Source organism: Zophobas morio, unplaced genomic scaffold (assembly GCF_036711695.1).
Source record: "Zophobas morio isolate AGI-343-1 ecotype UQ-CSIRO unplaced genomic scaffold, CSIRO_AGI_Zmor_V1 ptg000020l, whole genome shotgun sequence".
Classification (NCBI taxonomy): domain Eukaryota; kingdom Metazoa; phylum Arthropoda; class Insecta; order Coleoptera; family Tenebrionidae; genus Zophobas; species Zophobas morio.
This window is the reverse complement of record NW_026972125.1, coordinates 5,046,542-5,063,518: the sequence shown is the minus strand read 5'-3', so window position 1 is coordinate 5,063,518 and position 16,977 is coordinate 5,046,542. Positions and strand designations below refer to the sequence as shown.

Below are 16,977 nucleotides of genomic sequence, written 5' to 3'. Positions count from 1 at the left end.
TGTGGAGAATCATCGGATTTTTCAATTTTTGACTTTCAACGTTTTAATTTTAGGTTTTTTCGTTTTCTCAATTGCTCGATTTACCGACTTCTCCACTTTTCGATTTTTCGATTTTCGCGGTCTTTCGACTTTTCGGCATTATCAATTCTTCGATTTCCCAGTTTATCGTCGTTTAATTTGTATAATTTTTCAATTTCTCCCATTTTCAGTTTTCCAATCTTTTGTCGTTTCAATTTTCGATTTTTTATACTTCACATTTTTCGATTTGACGATGTTTTAATTCGGTTTCTTGACAATTCGGTTCCTCGATTTTTAATAATTTTCGAATTCCCTTTTTTACATTTCTCGATTGTCCAAGTTTTCGAGTGGAGGAGATGAATAAATAAAATGGGGTATATAATGCATATATAATATAGCAAAAACATAAATTTAACATTTAAGACATAATTATGCCCTGACCATCATTTTAACATCCTTCAAACTGTACCTGAAGCCGTGGAATTCCGAGTAATGTATCCCCTCTGCGTACGACTCGGTTTTCCCCTTGAGGTACTTTCCGGTTAGTTTAACGTGAAAACATCCAGGTCCGTACCACCACGGTCCGTCTACAAAAAAACCTCGATTAAACCGTCTCAAAATTGTTAAAACTTACGATAAGTTTTGACGCAGCTCCCAAAAGCGTCCTGTTTATCCCCAGTGCTAAATTTCCACTTCAAATGACTCATAAACGACTGTCCTCCATCCCCGCTATAGCCTCGAATGACGTCAATTGCGTAGCGCTCCTTTTCGTTTCCAATACGGAATTCCTTGAAATACGATGTCACGGTTTTTCCCTCCCAGTCAGTAAGTACAAACAACAGTTCGTTGATAGTGTCACCTACAATTTAATACCTGGTACATAATTTTTTTTTTCAACGAACGAAAACCACACCTGTCAGTTCGTACAGATGTTCCAAACCCAACCAGAACTCTCCTTCTAGATCCCCAAAACCATTTTTATATTCCTCCCAGTTCTGGAAAAAGTTTTGGGAGCCATTAAACCGTCTCATGAAGTAGGTCCAACCACCACCTTTCGTGTCCATGTCGCACAGTACTTTGAAAGGTTCAGCAGCTTTGGGTGGTTTTATGGTATAAACTCCGGTGTCCTTATTACCTCTCTCTAAAATTTCCTTACAGTTTTTCGCAACCTGGTTCTTATTGTTGTTCGCCGGCAAAACTATGACCTGTTCCGTCTTCTGCTTTGCAAGACTTTTTTCAAACTTCTCCATTCCTTTTGAGATATTTTCCAACTGGTTGTTCGTGGAAGTCAATTTCGTTTCAAACGCGTCGACTTTCTTAATTATGTCTTGTTTTGCCTCGTTCAAGCTCGTCGCAGCAAGATTTGCTTGTTCTTCGTGCTTTTTATCGATTTGGTTTATCAAATCGTCTTTGAGTTGGTCCAACTTGTCGTCGATTTGTGCGCACGGTTTGTACAGTTTTAATTTCTCTTCGATGATTCTTTCGATTTTTGAAAAATCGGTTGGTTCGGAGGTCAGGTTTTCGTCTATTTTGACATTATGGAGCTTCAAAACCTTCTCTAGGTATCTTTGGATTTGGGTCATTTTTAACTCGAATCTTTCTAGACGGTGTTTCGTTTCGGTGAGGGATTTTCTAATTTCGAACTGGTCTTCGAATATAATTTCGTCATTTTGGAGGTACGGAGGAAACGGAGGTTTGCTGGTTGAGACGACTGAAAACTAGACGAAAGAGATTTTTGAATGATTGATGTTGGGTTTGCTTACCGTCAAGTCGTCACTTCGTACTGAATTTATACAAAGTGTTGATGAAATGATGATCATGCAGAAATTTACTTTGGAATTCATAGTGGCGACACTTATGCATAATGAGGTTGTTTTTAAATGCGTGCGTTTTATGCAAACTGTTTTTGAACGATAAGAGAAGTCATAGTTCGTTTCGACAGTGCGATAAACTTGGTCGGGAAAAAAAATTATTATTATACATATATTTGATAGTAATTGCTATTTTGTCAATAATTGTTGTAAGAATATACAAATTCATTTCTTCACTGGTAGTACGGTGGAACTGTAACGCCCTCTGGGTCTAACCATCATCCCGACCTTCTTCAAACTGTAAGCACTACCTCTAAAACCGTCCCAGTACACAATCTGCCACCTATCCGCTTCCGTTACATTTCCTCTCAAGTACCTAGCTGTTGGGTTACACATGGTACACGAATTGTACCACCAACTTCCCTCTAAAACACACCAATCAAACCAGAACCATTTTCCCACACCCATACGAACTCTCTTGGGCTGCACAATTATTCCCCGGCCGCAAATCTTGATCCCTATCCAGAGTGGTGAATTTCATCCCAGCTTGGTACCGCAACGAATCCCCAGCGTTGCCACTATAAGAACCCAGGACCTTCATTGGATAGCCTTCGTCTTCACTACCAATCGCGAAGGCGTTGTACGCAGCATGGACCTTTCCTCCCTCAAAATCCTCCAGTTCTACCAGCAACTCGTTGGCCTCAAAACCTACCCAAACAAATTAATCACACTAGAATGTAAATCGTTTACCTGTCAACTGATGCAAAGCCTCCAAACCTAGCCAAAACTCCCCCGACAAACTCCCAAAACCATTTTTGTAGTCAGTCCAGTTTAAGTAAAAGTTCTGGGAACCGTCAAACCTGCTCAAAAAATAGGCCCATCCACCCCCGCTGGTGTCCATGTCGCACAAGACCATGAACGATTCCGAGGAGTATTTAGGTTGGATTAGGTACATTCCAGAGACTTTGTTGCCGCTGTCTTTGATGTCTTTGCAGCTGGTTGGGAGAGATTTCGTCTGGGTGGGAGTTTTCGCATTGGCTAATTTTTCCAGCAAGGTTTGAATCGAATTCAGGTGCAAATTTGCTGAGTCGAGGGTGGTTTGTAGTTGGGTGTTTTGACGTTCGAGTGCTTGCAGCCGCTGGGTGTTTTCTCTGAAGGTTTGTGTGTTTTCGATTTTTGTCTCTATTTTGGCGAGGAAGTCGGAAAGGGTGAGAACTTCAGGTTTCGTTGTGGAAACAGCAACAAACTAAAATATTTGCTTGGGTTTTATTTAAAAAAATGGGGTCAGCACTTACTTTGTTGATGGATACAGACTGTGATGCTTTTGCTACGAAAATTTGCAACAACAGTGTTAAAATTATTTTTAAATTTTTGGCCATTTTAACCTTGTAGTGCAGCGAGTTGTTGGTGTTTGTTGCTTAAATTTATAAATGGTGCGAAGTGTAGAGGTTATCGAAGGCAAAGTCCTGGTTTGCTTATCTGTCTTAATTCTTTTTTTGTGGTTAAATGAAGTAAAAGATCATCAAAACTGACCTGTTTTATTGATTTTTCTTATAATTTTAGATGTTGTTTTATTGGTTTGTGGCGACACAATAATACGTAGTAGTAAGATAAGAAAGATAAGCTCCTCTGTAGCCTAGTGGTGAGGGCAACCGTCCGGCAAGCGGTAAACGTGCGGTTCGATTCCCACTCTACAGGTTGTTACAAATAAATAATGACAATTTACTGAAAACTGGTCATCAAAAATCGGTTAGCAAATTGGGGTAAAACCATAACAGAATCCAGCTTGCAAAGTTAGAGTAAATAATAAGGATTTCACAGGAGCCATAATTCTAGGTCCACAATTCTCTTCATTTGCTTGAGACTGTACGTATTTGGACAAAACAGAGGTCCCAATGTATACCTCGATTAGTGTAAGGTGTAAGGGAAGTAAAGAAATTTCTGATAACTCATTTTATGATTTGATTATGATTTTTCTTCTTAATGTACGTACTTTTCAGGATAAAAGACTGCAAACATGTTTAAGATGGTAAATTTTATTTCCCACACTTCTCTACAAATTTACCAATTTAAACAAGTTTTTACTTTCTTGTCGTGAATAGAAAACTACGCACATGAAAGAAAAACAAAATTAAAATATAAACCCCGCCCACCCGCCCTCGCCTCAATTGTTATGAATTTTCTTATTCGTCGTTAGCCGAAGGGCGGAGCTTAATTTAGGTTTCTTTTTTCACTTAAAACTTCTCTTTGAACAACACGCTTACTCAAAAACGTGTTTCAAATGGTAAGTTGTCGTCGAAAAATAAGGATTTTGCAATTAAGCTCCGCCTCCTTGCTGACAACGAATCAAGAAAAATCGTCACAACTGAGACAGGGTGGGTGGGCGGGGCTTATGCTTTGACTTTTTTCTTCTTCTTAATATATACACTCTTTCACAACAAAAGAGTGAAAACATGTTTGAAATGGTAAATTTTATCTACCACACTCCTCTAAAAATGTACCATTCTAAACAAGCTTTCAGTTTCTTGTCGTCAATAGAAAACTACGCACATATAAGAAAAACAAAATTAAAATACAAACCCCGCCCACCCACCCTCATCCTAATTGTGATACATTTTTCTTATTCGTCGTGAGCCGAAGGGCGGAGCTTAATTTAGGTTTTCGTCTTTTACTTAAAACTTTCCTTTGAACAACATGCTTACTCAAGAACGTGTTTCAGATGGTAAGTTTTCGTAGAAAAAAATAAGGATTTTGCAGTTAAGCTCCGCCTCCTTGCTGACAACGAATAAAGAAAAATCGTCAGTACTGAGAGAGGGCGGGTGGGCGGGGCTTATGTTTTTACTTTTTTTTTCTTCTTAATATACACAACCTTTACCGACAAAACATGTTTGAAATGATAAATTTTATCTCCCACACTTCTCTACAAATTTACCATTTTACACAAGTTTTCAGTTTCTTGTCGTGAATAGAAAATTACACACATATAAGAAAACAAAATTAAAATACAAACCCCGCCCACCCGCCCTCACCTCAATTGTGATGAATTTTCTTATTCGTCGTTAGCCGGAGGGCGGAGCTTAATTTAGGTTTACATTTTTACTTAGAATTTTTCTTTAAAGAGCACGCTTACTTAAGAACGTGTTTCAAATAATAAGTTCTCGTAGAAAAATAAGGATTTTGCAATTAAGCTCCGCCTCCTTGCTGACAACGAACATTGAAAAATCGTCACAATTGAGACAGGGTGGGTGGGCGGGGCTTATGATTTTACTTTTTTTTTCTTCTTAATGTACACACCCTTCACCGACAAAAACTGAAAACATGTTTGAAATGGTAAATGTTATCTCCCACATTTCTCTACAAATTTACCAATTTAACCAAGCTTTCAGTTTCTTGTCGTCAGTAGAAAACTACGCACATATAAGAAAAACAAAATTAAAATACAAACCCCGCCCACCCGCCCTCATCCCAATTGTGATGAATTTTCTTATTCGTCGTTAGCCGAGGGGCGGAGCTTAATTTAGGTTTTCGTTTTTTAATTAAAACTTTTCTTTGAACAAAACGCATAGTTAAGAACATGTTTGATATGGAAGTTCTCGTAGAAAAATAAGGTTTCAGGAATTAAGCTCCGCCTCCTTGCTGACAAAGAATTTAAAAAATTGTCACTACTGAGACAGGGTGGGTGGGCGGGGCTAATTTTTTTTCTTTTTTTTTTCTTAATGTACACACCCTTCACCGACAAAGACTGAAAACATATTTGAAATGGTAAATGTTATCTCCCACACTCCTCTAAAAATTTACCATTCTAAACAAGCTTTCAGTTTCTTGTCGTCAATAGAAAACTACGCACACATAAGAAAACAAAACTAAAATACAAACCCCGCCCACCCGCCCTCAACTCAATTGTGATGAATTTTCTTATTCGTCGTGAGCCGAAGGGCGGAGCTTAATTTAGGTTTGCATTTTTTACTTAGAACTTTTCCTTAACAACACGCTTACTAAGAACGTGTTTCAAATGGTAAGTTGACGTCGCAAAATAAGAATTTTGCAATTAAGCTCCGCCTCCTTGCTGACAACGAATAAAGAAAAATTGTCACTACTGAGACAGGGTGGGTGGGCGGGGCTTATGATTTTACTTTTTTTTCTTCTTCTTAATATACATTCTCTTCACAACAAACGAGTGAAAACATGTTTGAAATAGTAAATTTTATCTCCCACACTTCTCTACAAATTTACCAATTTAAACAAGTTTTCAGTTATTTGTCGTCAATAGAAAACTGCACACATCCAAGAAAAAAAATTAAAATATAAACCCCGCCCACCCAGCCTCATCCTAATTGTGATAAATTTTTCTTATTCGTCGTGAGCCGAAGGGCGGAGCTTAATTTGGGTTTTCGTTTTTTACTTAAAACTTTTCTTTAAACAACACGCTTACATAAGAACGTGTTTCAAATGGTAAGTTCTCGTAGAAAAATAAGGATTTTGCAATTAAGCTCCGCCTCCTTGCTGACAAAGAATTAAAAAAATTGTCACTACTGTGACAGGGCGGGTGGGCGGGGCTTATGATTAGACTTTTTTCTTCTTCTTAATATACATACTCTTCACAACAAACTAGTGAAAACATGTTTGAAATGGTAAATGTTATCTCCCACACTTCTCTCCAAATTTACCAATTTAAATAAGCTTTCAGTTTCTTGTCGTCAATGGAAGACTACGCACATATAAGAAAACAAAATAAAATACAAACCCCGCCCACCCACCCTCATCGCAATTGTGATGAATTTTCTCATTCGTCGTTAGCTGGAGGGCGGAGCGTAATTTAGGTTTACGTTTTTACTTAGACTTTTCTTTAAACAACACGCTTACTTAAGAACGTGTTAAATAAGGTAAGTTCTCGTAGAAAAATAAAGATTTTGCAATTAAGCTCCGCCTTCTTGCTGACAACGAATAAAATAAAATGGTCGCTATTGAGACAGGGTGGGTGGGCGGGGTTTATAATTTGACTTTTTTTTCTTCTTAATGTACACACCCTTCATCGACAAAAACTGAAACTCTAGCTCTAGAACTCAAATCCGGCTTCGGTTTTTTGATACCTGCAACCGTTTTTCCAGAATCGACCGCTGAATTATCGAAATTATTGAAATTTTCAAAAATTTGCATTTCGCAGCGATTTTTTCGAAAATGTTGCTTCGTGACCATCAACATGCTATATTTTTGGCATCAGCATGTCGAGATCTACGTCCCCGAATTTTTTAATAATTTTCAGACAACTTTTTCAAAATTGAAATTTTTTAATTCTTCCAATTTCGCAAAAATTTTGACATTTTCGAAACTCAACTAAATACATTTTCTTGTAGATTTCTAGCTCTACAACTCAAATCCGGCTTCGATGTTTCGATACCTGCAACCGTTTTTCCAGAATCGACCGCTGAAATATCGAAATTTTTGAAATTTTCAAAAATTCGCGTTTCGCAGCGATTTTTTCGAAAATGTTGCTTCGTGACCATTAACATGCTATATTTTTGGATCAGCGTGTCGAGATTTACATCCCTGAATTTTTTCATAATTTTTAGACAACTTTTTCAAATTGAAATTTTTTAATGGTTTTAATGGTGAGTGGAGGAGATGAATAAATAAAATGGAGTCAGTGGAACACACAAAAAAGAAGAATTGATTGCTGAAATTAACTGATTATTGGGCGGATATACAATTTAGCAAAAACATAAATTTGACATTTAAAACATATTTATGCTCTAACCATCATTTTAACTTTCTTCAAACTGTACCTGAAGCCGTGGAATTCCGAGTAATGTATTCCCTCTGCGTACGACTCCGTTTTACCCCTGAGGTACTTCCCGGTGAGTTTAACGTGAAAACACCCAGGGCCGTACCACCACGGTCCATCTACAAAAAAACCTCGATTAAACCGTCTCAAAATTGTTAAAACTTACGATAAGTATTGACGCAGCTCCCAAAAGCGTCCTGTTTATCCCCAGTGCTAAATTTCCACTTCAATTGACTCATAAACGACTGTCCACCATCCCCACTGTAGCCCCGAATGACGTCTAGTGCGTAGCGCTCCTTTTCGTTCCCAATACGGAATTCCTTGAAATGCGATTTCACGGTTTTTCCCTCCCAGTCAGTAAGTACAAACAACAGTTCGTTGATAGTGTCACCTACAATTTAATAGCTAGTATATAATTATATATATTTTTTTTAACGAACGAAAACCACACCTGTTAGTTCGTACAGATGTTCCAAACCCAACCAGAACTCTCCTTCTAGATCCCCAAAACCATTTTTATAATCCTCCCAGTTCTGGAAAAAGTTTTGAGAGCCATTAAACCGTCGCATGAAGTAGGTCCAACCACCACCTTTCGTGTCCATGTCGCACAATACTTTGAAAGGTTTAGCAGCTTTGGGTGGTTTTATGGTATAAACCCCAGTCTCCTTGTTACCTCTCTCTAAAATTTCTTTACAGTTCTTCGGAACCTGGTTATTATTGTTGTCCACCGGCAAAACTATGACCTGTTCCGTCGTCTGCGGTCCAAGACTTTTTTCAAACATCTCCATTAAATCCAGCTGCTTGTTCGTGGAAGTCCATTTCATTTCAAACGCGTCGACTTTCTTAATTATGTCTTGTTTTGCCTCGTTCAAGCTCGTCGCAGCAAGATTAGCTTGCTCTTCGTGCTTTTTATCGATTTGGTTTATCAAATCGTCTTTGAGTTGGTCCAACTTGTCGTCGATTTGTGCGCACGGTTTGTACGATTTTAATTTCTCTTCGACGATTCTTTCGATTTTTGAAAAATCGGTTGGGTCGGAGGTCAGGTTTTCGTCTATTTTGACATTATGGAGCTTCAAAACCGTCTCTAGGTATCTTTGGATTTGGGTCATTTTCAACTCGAATCTTTCTAGACGGTGTTTCGTTTCGGTGAGGGATTTTCGAATTTCGAACTGGTCTTCGAATATAATTTCGTCATTTTGGAGGTATGGAGGAAACGGAGGTTTGCTGGTTGAGACGACTGAAAACTAGACGAAAGAGATTTTTGAATGATTAATGTTGGGTTTGCTTACCGTCAAGTCGTCGCTTCGTACTGAATTTATACAAAGTGTTGATGAAATGATGATCATGCAGAAATTTACTTTGGAATTCATAGTGGCGACACTTATGCATAATGAGGTTGTTTTTAAATGCGTGCGTTTTATGCAAACTGTTTTTGAACGATAAGAGAAGTCATAGTTCGTTTCGACAGTGTGATAAACTTGGTCGGAAAAAAAAATTATTATTATATATTTGATAGTAATTGCTATTTTGTCAATAATTGTTGTAAGAATAAACAAATTCATTTCTTCACTGGTAGTACGGTGGAACTGTAACGCCCTCTGGGTCTAACCATCATCCCGACCTTCTTCAAACTGTAAGCACTACCTCTAAAACCGTCCCAGTACACAATCTGCCACCTATCCGCTTCCGTCACATTTCCTCTCAAGTACCTAGCAGTTGGGTTACACATGGTACACGTATTGTACCACCAACTTCCCTCTAAAACACACCAATCAAACCAGAACCATTTTCCCACACCCATACGAACTCTCTTGGGCTGCACAATTATTCCCCGGCCGCAAATCTTGATCCCTATCCAGAGTGGTGAATTTCATCCCAGCTTGGTACCGCAACGAATCCCCAGCGTTGCCACTATAAGAACCCAGGACCTTCATTGGATAGCCTTCGTCTTCACTACCAACCGCGAAGGCGTTGTACGCAGCATGGACCTTTCCTCCCTCAAAATCCTCCAGTTCTACCAGCAACTCGTTGGCCTCAAAACCTACCCAAACAGATTATTAATCACACTAGAGTGTAGACCTTTTACCTGTCAACTGATGCAAAGCCTCCAAACCTAGCCAAAACTCCCCCGACAAACTCCCAAAACCATTTTTGTAGTCAGTCCAGTTTAAGTAAAAGTTCTGGGAACCGTCAAACCTGCTCAAAAAATAGGCCCATCCACCCCCGCTGGTGTCCATGTCGCACAAGACCATGAACGATTCCGAGGAGTATTTAGGTTGGATTAGGTACATTCCAGAGACTTTGTTGCCGCTGTCTTTTATGTCTTTGCAACTAGTTGGGAGAGATTTCGTCTGGGTGGGAGTTTTCGCATTGGCTAATTTTTCCAGCAAGGTTTGAATCGAATTCAGTTGCAAATTTGCTGAGTCGAGGGTGGTTTGTAGTTGGGTGTTTTGATGTTCGAGTGCTTGCAGCCGCTGGGTGTTTTCTTTGAGGGTTTGTGTGTATTCGATTCTTGTCTCTATTTTGGCGAGGAAGTCGGAAAGGGTGAGAACCTCAGGTTTCGTTGTGGAAACAGCAACAAACTAAAATATTTTCTTGGGTTTTATTGTTAAGAATGGGGTCAGTACTTACTTCGCTAGTGGATGCACTGAAAGTTTTTCCTACGAAAATTTGCAAGAAAAGTGTTAAAACTATTTTTAAATTTTTGTCCATTTTAACCTTGTAGTGCAGCGAGTTGTTGGTGTTTGTTGCTTAAATTTATAAATGGTGCGAAGTGTAGAGGTTATCGACGGGAAAGTCCTGGTTTGCTTATCTGTCTTCATTTTGTTTTTTTTAATGATGCGCTATTGGTGGTTAAATGAACTAAAAGATCATCAAAACTGACCTGTTTTATTGATTTTTCTTATAATTTTAGATGTTGTTTTATTGGTATGTGGCGACACAATAATACGTAGTAGCAATCTTCGTAGTCTAGTGGTGAGGACATTTTTCTTCGCTTAATCTACAGGTTGTACAAATAAATAATGACAATTTATTTAAAACTGGTGATCAAAAATCGGTTAGCAAATTGGGGTAAAAAGATAACAGAATCAACCTTGCAAACTTAGAGTAAATAATAAGGATTTCACAAGAGCCATAATTCTAGGTCCACAGTTCTCTTCATTTGCTTGAGACTGTACGTATTTGGAGGAAACAGAGGTTCCATTCAGTCCGAAGATGGCTCATTTGTGGTAGAAACCACTTCAAACTGAAAGAAATTATAATTTAACTTTTTTTTCTTCTTAATGTGCATACTTTTCAGGATAAAAGACTGAAAATATATTTAAGATGGCCAATTTTATCTCCCACACTTCTCTACAAATTTACTAATTTCAACAAGTTTTCATTTTTTTGTCGTGAATAGAAAACTGCGCACGTCCAAGAAAAACAAAATAAAAATATAAACCCCGCCCACCCGCCCTCGTCTCAATTGTGATGAATTTTTCTTATTCGTCGTTAGCCGGAGGGCGGAGCTTAATTTAGGTTTTCATTTTTTACTTAGAACTTTTCTTTAACAACACGCTTACTTAAGAACGTGTTTCAAATGGTAAGTTGTCATCGAAAAATACGGATTTTGCAACTAAGCTCCGCCTCCTTGCTGACAACGAATAAAGAAAAATAGTCACAATTGAGACAGGGTGGGTGGGCGGGGCTTATGTTTTTACTTTTTTCTTCTTCTTAATATATACACTCTTTCACAACAAAAGAGTGAAAACATGTTTGAAGTGGTAAATTTTATCTCCCACACTTCTCTACAAATTTACCATTTTAAACAAGCCTTCAGTTTCTTGTTGTCAATAGAAAACTACGCACACATAAAAAAAAAAATTAAAATACAAACCCCGCCCACCCACCCTCATCCTAATTGTGATACATTTTTCTTATTCGTCGTGAGCCGAAGGGCGGAGCTTAATTTAGGTTTTCGTCTTTTACTTAAAACTTTCCTTTGAACAACACGCTTACTCAAGAACGTGTTTCAAATGGTAAGTTTTCGTAGAAAAATAAGGATTTTGCAGTTAAGCTCCGCCTCCTTGCTGACAACGAATAAAGAAAAATCGTCAGTACTGAGAGAGGGCGGGTGGGCGGGGCTTATGTTTTTACTTTTTTTTCTTCTTAATGCAGACACCCTTCACCGACAAAAACTGAAAACATGTTTGAAATGGTAAAGTTTATCTCCCAGACTTCTCTACAAATTTACCATTTTAAACAAACTTTCAGTTTCTTCTCGTGAATAGAAAACTACGCACATATAAGAAAACAAAATTAAAATACAAACCCCGCCCACCCACCCTCGTCTCAATTGTGATGAATTTTCTTATTCGTCGTGAGCCGAAGGGCGAAGCTTAATTTAGGTTTTCGTCTTTTACATAAAACTTTTCTTTGAACAACACGCTTACTTAACAACGTGTTTCAAATGGTAACTTCTCGTAGAAAAATAAGGATTTTGCAATTAAGCTCCGCCTGTTTGCTCACAACGAATAAAGAAAAATCGTCACAATTGAGACAGGGTGGGTGGGCGGGTATTATGATTTTACTTTTTTCTTCTTCTTAATGCAGACACCCTTCACCGACAAAGACTGAAAACATGTTTGAAATGGTAAATTTTATCCCATACACTTCTCTACAAATTTACTAATTTAAAGAAGTTTTCAGTTTTTTGTCGTGAATAGAAAACTACGCACATATAATAAAACAACATTAAAATACAAGTCCCGCCCACCCACCCTCATTTCAATTGTGATGAATTTTCTTATTCGTCGTTAACCGAAGGGCGGAGCTTAATTTAGGTTTTCATTTTTTACTTAGAACTTTTCTTTAACAACACGCTTACTTAAGAACGTGTTTCAAATGGTAAGTTGTCGTCGAAAAATAAGAATTTTGCAATTAAGCTCCGCCTCCTTGCTGACAACGAATAAAGAAAAATCGTCAGTACGGAGACAGGGCGGGTGGGCGGGGGTTATTTTTTTACTTTTTTTTTCTTCTTAATGTACACATCCTTCACCGACAAAGACTGAAAACATATTTGAAATGGTAAATGTTATCTCCCACACTTCTCTAAAAATTTACCATTCTAAACAAGCTTTCAGTTTCTTGTTGTCAATGGAAAACTAGGCACATATAAAAAAAAAAAATTATAAACCCCGCCCACCCACCCTCGTCTCAATTGTGATGAATCTTCTTATTCGTCGTTAGCCGAAGGGCGGTGCTTAATTTAGGTTTTCGTCTTTTACTTAAAACTTTTCTTTGAAAAACACGCTTACTTAAGAACGTGTTTCAAATGGTAAGTTCTCGTAGAAAAATAAGAATTTTGCAATTAAGCTCCGCCTCCTTGCTGACAACGAATAAAGAAAAATTGTCACAACTGAGACCGGGTGGGTGGGCGGGGCTTATAATTGTACTTTTTTTTCTTCTTAATGCAGACACCCTTCACCGACAAAGACTGAAAACATGTTTGAAATGGTAAATTTTATCCCATACACTTCTCTACAAATTTACCAATTTAATCAATCTTTCAGTTTCTTGTCGTGAATAGAAAACTACGCACATATAAGAAATAAAAAATGAAAATACAAACCCCGCCCACCCACCCTTACCTCAATTGTGATAAATTTTCTTATTCGTCGTTAACCGAAGGGCGGAGCTTAATTTAGGTTTTCATTTTTTACTTAGAACTTTTCTTTAACAACACGCTTACTCAAGAACGTGTTTCATATGGTAAGTTTTCGTAGAAAAACAAGGATTTTGCAATTAAGCTCCGCCTGTTTGCTCACAACGAATAAAGAAAAATCGTCACAACTGAGACAGGGTGGGTGGGCGGGGCTTATAATTTGACTTTTTTTTTCTTCTTAATGCAGGCACCCTTCACCGACAAAGACTGAAAACATGTTTAAAATGGTAAATTTTATCCCATACACTTCTCTACAAATTTACCAATTTAAACAAGTTTTCAGTTTCTTGTCGTGAATAGAAAACTACGCACATATAATAAAACAAAATTAAAATACAAATCCCGGCCACCCACCCTCATCTCAATTGTGATGAATTTTCTTATTCGTCGTGAGCCGAGGGGCGGAGCTTAATTTAGGTTTTCGTTTTTTACTTAAAACTTTTCTTTAACCAACACGCTTACTTAAGAACGTGTTTCAAATGGTAATTTCTCGTAGAAAAATAAAGATTTTGCAAATAAGCTCCGCCTGTTTGCTCACAACGAATAAAGAAAAATCATCACAACTGAGACAGGGTGGGTGGGCGGAACTTATAATTTGACTTTTTTCTCAATTTAAACAAGTTTTCAATTTCTTGTCGTCAATAGAAAACTACGCACATATAAGGAAAAAGGCAAAAAAGGAAGTAGATGCTTAACCATCCAGCTATGAGAAGAGAAAGGTTGAATTTTCAATATTGCAACACAAGTTAGAACGTCAAATTTTATTCATTTCATCGGTTAAAAGTCACACTTCAAGATTTTTGTCTCGTCGAGGTCTAACCATCATTGTCATCCTCTTCAGACTATAATCGCTGTCCCTGAACGTTCCCCAGTACATAATTTTCCACCTAATCCCTGAATCTCTGGCTTTCTTCAAATACATCGCCGTGGGGTTACTTCGGGTACACTGGTTATACCACCAAGCTCCATCTATAATAACCTTCCCAGTAAACTAGTTAAAGACCCTTCAGAGCTTACGTTCATCGATTGCACAGTTACTATTATTTCGCATATCTTGGTCCTTATCTTGCGTGGTAAACTTCATCCCAGAATACCAATACATGGAATCGCCAGCGTCTCCACTGTACCCACTCACCGCTTTTAAAACGTACCCTTCGTTTTCCGAACCCACAACGAAAACCTTATAGTGAGCATAAACAACCTTGTTGTCCCAGTCAGCCATTTTCACCAACATTTCGTAATCCCCGGAAGCTAAAACACAAAATACAGCAGGTGGGTTTTTTGGTGTTAAGGTAGTACCAGTGATTTGATGCAAGTACTCCAGTCCCAACCAGTGCTCTCCCACTAGACTACCGAACCCAATTTTGTAGTCGTTCCACTTCAAATAAAAGTCCCTAGAACCATCGAACCTGTGCAAGAAGTACGTCCACCCTCCTCCTCTAGTGTCCATGTCGCAGAAAACAGCAAAGGGCTGCGGCCAGATTTTTGTTTGGATGGTGTACACCCCTGAGTCGCCATGTCCTCGTGATTTTACGTCCTGACAGTCGGTTGGATAATCGGCTGTGGATTGATGGGGGTCAGCATTTTTCTGTGGCTGGGTGTTCAGAATGGCCATAATTTTAACATTCTGTGACTCAAGGATGTCCAAGCGTCGGGTTATGTTTAACAGTATGTCTGATCGGGAGGTTTCAGAGGGGTGTTCGGTAGTTGAGACCACCTCACACTCGAGGTTATTAAATGTTGCCGTTAAAACCAAAATATACTGTAAGTTTAAATAGGCGTTCATTGTGCTTCCTTTAAGGTTTAACACAGAACATACACTGTTTTTTAATATTTTTATTGTATATCTCCAGCATTGTTTTGATAAAAGTAATGACCTTGTAGGTTATCAGCAGAAATGAAAAACCAACGAACGCACACCACGTCACCATATTGGAATTATTAAATCGAAAAATCTAAAATTTAAAACATTGAACAATTGAAATATCGCAAAATTGAAAAATGGAGAAATCCAAACATCAAAAAATCAAAAAAGAAAAATTCGAAAATCTAAAACTGAAAAATCGACAAATCGAAAAATTGGAAAAACGAAAAACCGAGAAATAGAAAAAAATTGAAAATTTTTAAAAAAGAAAAATTAACAATCGAAAAGTTGAAAAAAAATTGAGATATCGAAGTATAAAACTGTCGAAAAAATCTGAAGTTTAACAAAACATTGAAAATCCAAAAAGTAAAAAAGGGGTGGAAACCCAAAAACTGCAAACTGAAAAATTTTAAAATCGGAAAATCGACGAATTGGAATCGATTGGCCTGAAAATTTGAAAAATTGAATAAACGAAAAATTAAAAAATCGAAAGAAACAACAAAAATTAAGGAAATGAAAAAACAAAAAATTGTGATTTAAAAGCGAGAAAATGAAAAATAAAAAAATCAGGAAAATGCAAAATAAAAATCGGGGAAATGAAAAATTGAGGGGAGGGAAAATTGAAAAAGGGCACAATTAAAAATCGAGAATGTGAAAAATGGAAAAACGAGAAATTGTAATATCGAAAAATTGGAAAATTTGGAAGTCCACAAATTGTAAAATTGAAAAATCAAAAATAAAAAAACGAAAAAATGTATAATAAAAACTTAAAAAATGTACAAAGTGAAAATCAAACTTGAAAATTTGAAGAAAAATTGCTAAAAACCTGAAAATTTTAAAAATTTAATAAAGGAAAAATTGTAAAATCGAAAGAAACAACAAAAAATAAAGGAAATCAATAAAAGGAAAAATCGGAAACAAAAAATTGGAAAAGAGAAAAATGAAAAATTGAGAAACTGACAAATCGAAGAATGAAAATCTGTAATATTGAAAAATTGCAAATTGAAAAACCGAAGGAACGAAAAATTGAAAGTTTTGGAAGTCGAGAAATTGTAAAAAACGAAAAATTACAAAATGAAAACTTGAAAAATCTTAAGAATCGAAAAAGTGAAAAATAAAAAAAAAGAAATATGTATTACGAAAGAGAAATATTTAAAATTAAAGAAATTAGAAAATCGGAAGACTGGAAATCTAAAAACTGCAAAGTGAAAAATTTAAAAATTGAAAAATGGACGAACTGAAAATTCAATGTATGAAAATTTGAAAAATTGAACAAATGAAAAATTGTAAATTCGAAAAAAAAAACTCAGAAAATAAAGGAAATGAAAGAACGGACGATTGTGATATAAATCGAGAAAATAAAAATTAAAAATTTGCCACACTGAAAAATAAAAATCGGGAACATAAAAAATTGTGGAAACGAAAAACTGAAAAATCGAAAGAAACAACAAGAAATAAAGGAATTGAAAAATTTAAAATTCGTGACATAAAATCGAGAAAATGAGAATTAAAAAATCGGGAAAATGAAAAATAAAAATCGAGAACTTGAAAAATTGAGGAAACGAAAAATTGAAAATGACAAAATTTAAAAACTGAGAATGTGAAAAATCGAAAAATGAGAAACTGTAATATCGAAAAATTGTAAAATTAAAAAATTGCAACTCGAAAAATTGAAAAATTTAGAAGTCAAGAAACTGTAAAATTGGAAAACCAAAAATAAAAAACGAAAAATTTTATAATGAAAATTTGAAAAATCGAAAGATTAATAATTGAATAACTTAAAATTCGAAAAAGT

General features: G+C 36.7%; 5 protein-coding genes across 6 annotated transcripts; all 5 read right to left on the bottom strand.

The window, feature by feature from the left end:
* Window positions 1–388: 388 nt before the first annotated feature.
* On the bottom strand, window positions 389–1,908 carry LOC135131416 (techylectin-5A-like). Its single transcript, XM_064059164.1, has 4 exons — window positions 1,782–1,908; window positions 932–1,736; window positions 653–877; window positions 389–605 (listed from the first exon to the last, which is right to left on the bottom strand). The coding sequence occupies exons 1-4, from the start codon at window positions 1,860–1,862 to the stop codon at window positions 448–450; spliced, it is 1,269 nt and encodes a 422-aa protein (XP_063915234.1). The 5' UTR covers window positions 1,863–1,908; the 3' UTR covers window positions 389–447.
* Window positions 1,909–2,000: 92 nt separating this feature from the next.
* LOC135131417 (angiopoietin-related protein 1-like) lies at window positions 2,001–3,278 on the bottom strand. 2 transcript variants are annotated; one of them, XM_064059166.1, is made up of 5 exons: window positions 3,125–3,278; window positions 3,051–3,075; window positions 2,580–2,948; window positions 2,304–2,537; window positions 2,001–2,254 (listed from the first exon to the last, which is right to left on the bottom strand). In XM_064059166.1, the coding sequence occupies exons 1-5, from the start codon at window positions 3,206–3,208 to the stop codon at window positions 2,055–2,057; spliced, it is 912 nt and encodes a 303-aa protein (XP_063915236.1). In that variant the 5' UTR covers window positions 3,209–3,278; the 3' UTR covers window positions 2,001–2,054. The 2 variants fall into 2 exon arrangements, with proteins under 2 accessions (XP_063915236.1, XP_063915235.1); XM_064059165.1 differs by having other exon boundaries at window positions 2,580–3,075.
* Window positions 3,279–7,496: 4,218 nt separating this feature from the next.
* LOC135131428 (ficolin-2-like) lies at window positions 7,497–9,043 on the bottom strand. The gene is made up of 4 exons (XM_064059179.1): window positions 8,901–9,043; window positions 8,063–8,855; window positions 7,778–8,002; window positions 7,497–7,730 (listed from the first exon to the last, which is right to left on the bottom strand). The coding sequence occupies exons 1-4, from the start codon at window positions 8,979–8,981 to the stop codon at window positions 7,573–7,575; spliced, it is 1,257 nt and encodes a 418-aa protein (XP_063915249.1). The 5' UTR covers window positions 8,982–9,043; the 3' UTR covers window positions 7,497–7,572.
* A 50-nt stretch (window positions 9,044–9,093) lies between these two features.
* On the bottom strand, window positions 9,094–10,384 carry LOC135131429 (angiopoietin-related protein 1-like). Its single transcript, XM_064059180.1, has 4 exons — window positions 10,243–10,384; window positions 9,698–10,193; window positions 9,419–9,652; window positions 9,094–9,369 (listed from the first exon to the last, which is right to left on the bottom strand). Exons 1-4 carry the CDS (start codon window positions 10,321–10,323, stop codon window positions 9,170–9,172), a joined length of 1,011 nt encoding a protein of 336 aa, XP_063915250.1. The 5' UTR covers window positions 10,324–10,384; the 3' UTR covers window positions 9,094–9,169.
* A 3,680-nt stretch (window positions 10,385–14,064) lies between these two features.
* LOC135131424 (microfibril-associated glycoprotein 4-like) lies at window positions 14,065–15,127 on the bottom strand. Its single transcript, XM_064059172.1, has 3 exons — window positions 14,618–15,127; window positions 14,336–14,569; window positions 14,065–14,287 (listed from the first exon to the last, which is right to left on the bottom strand). Exons 1-3 carry the CDS (start codon window positions 15,102–15,104, stop codon window positions 14,103–14,105), a joined length of 906 nt encoding a protein of 301 aa, XP_063915242.1. The 5' UTR covers window positions 15,105–15,127; the 3' UTR covers window positions 14,065–14,102.
* Between the last annotated feature and the right edge of the window lie 1,850 nt (window positions 15,128–16,977).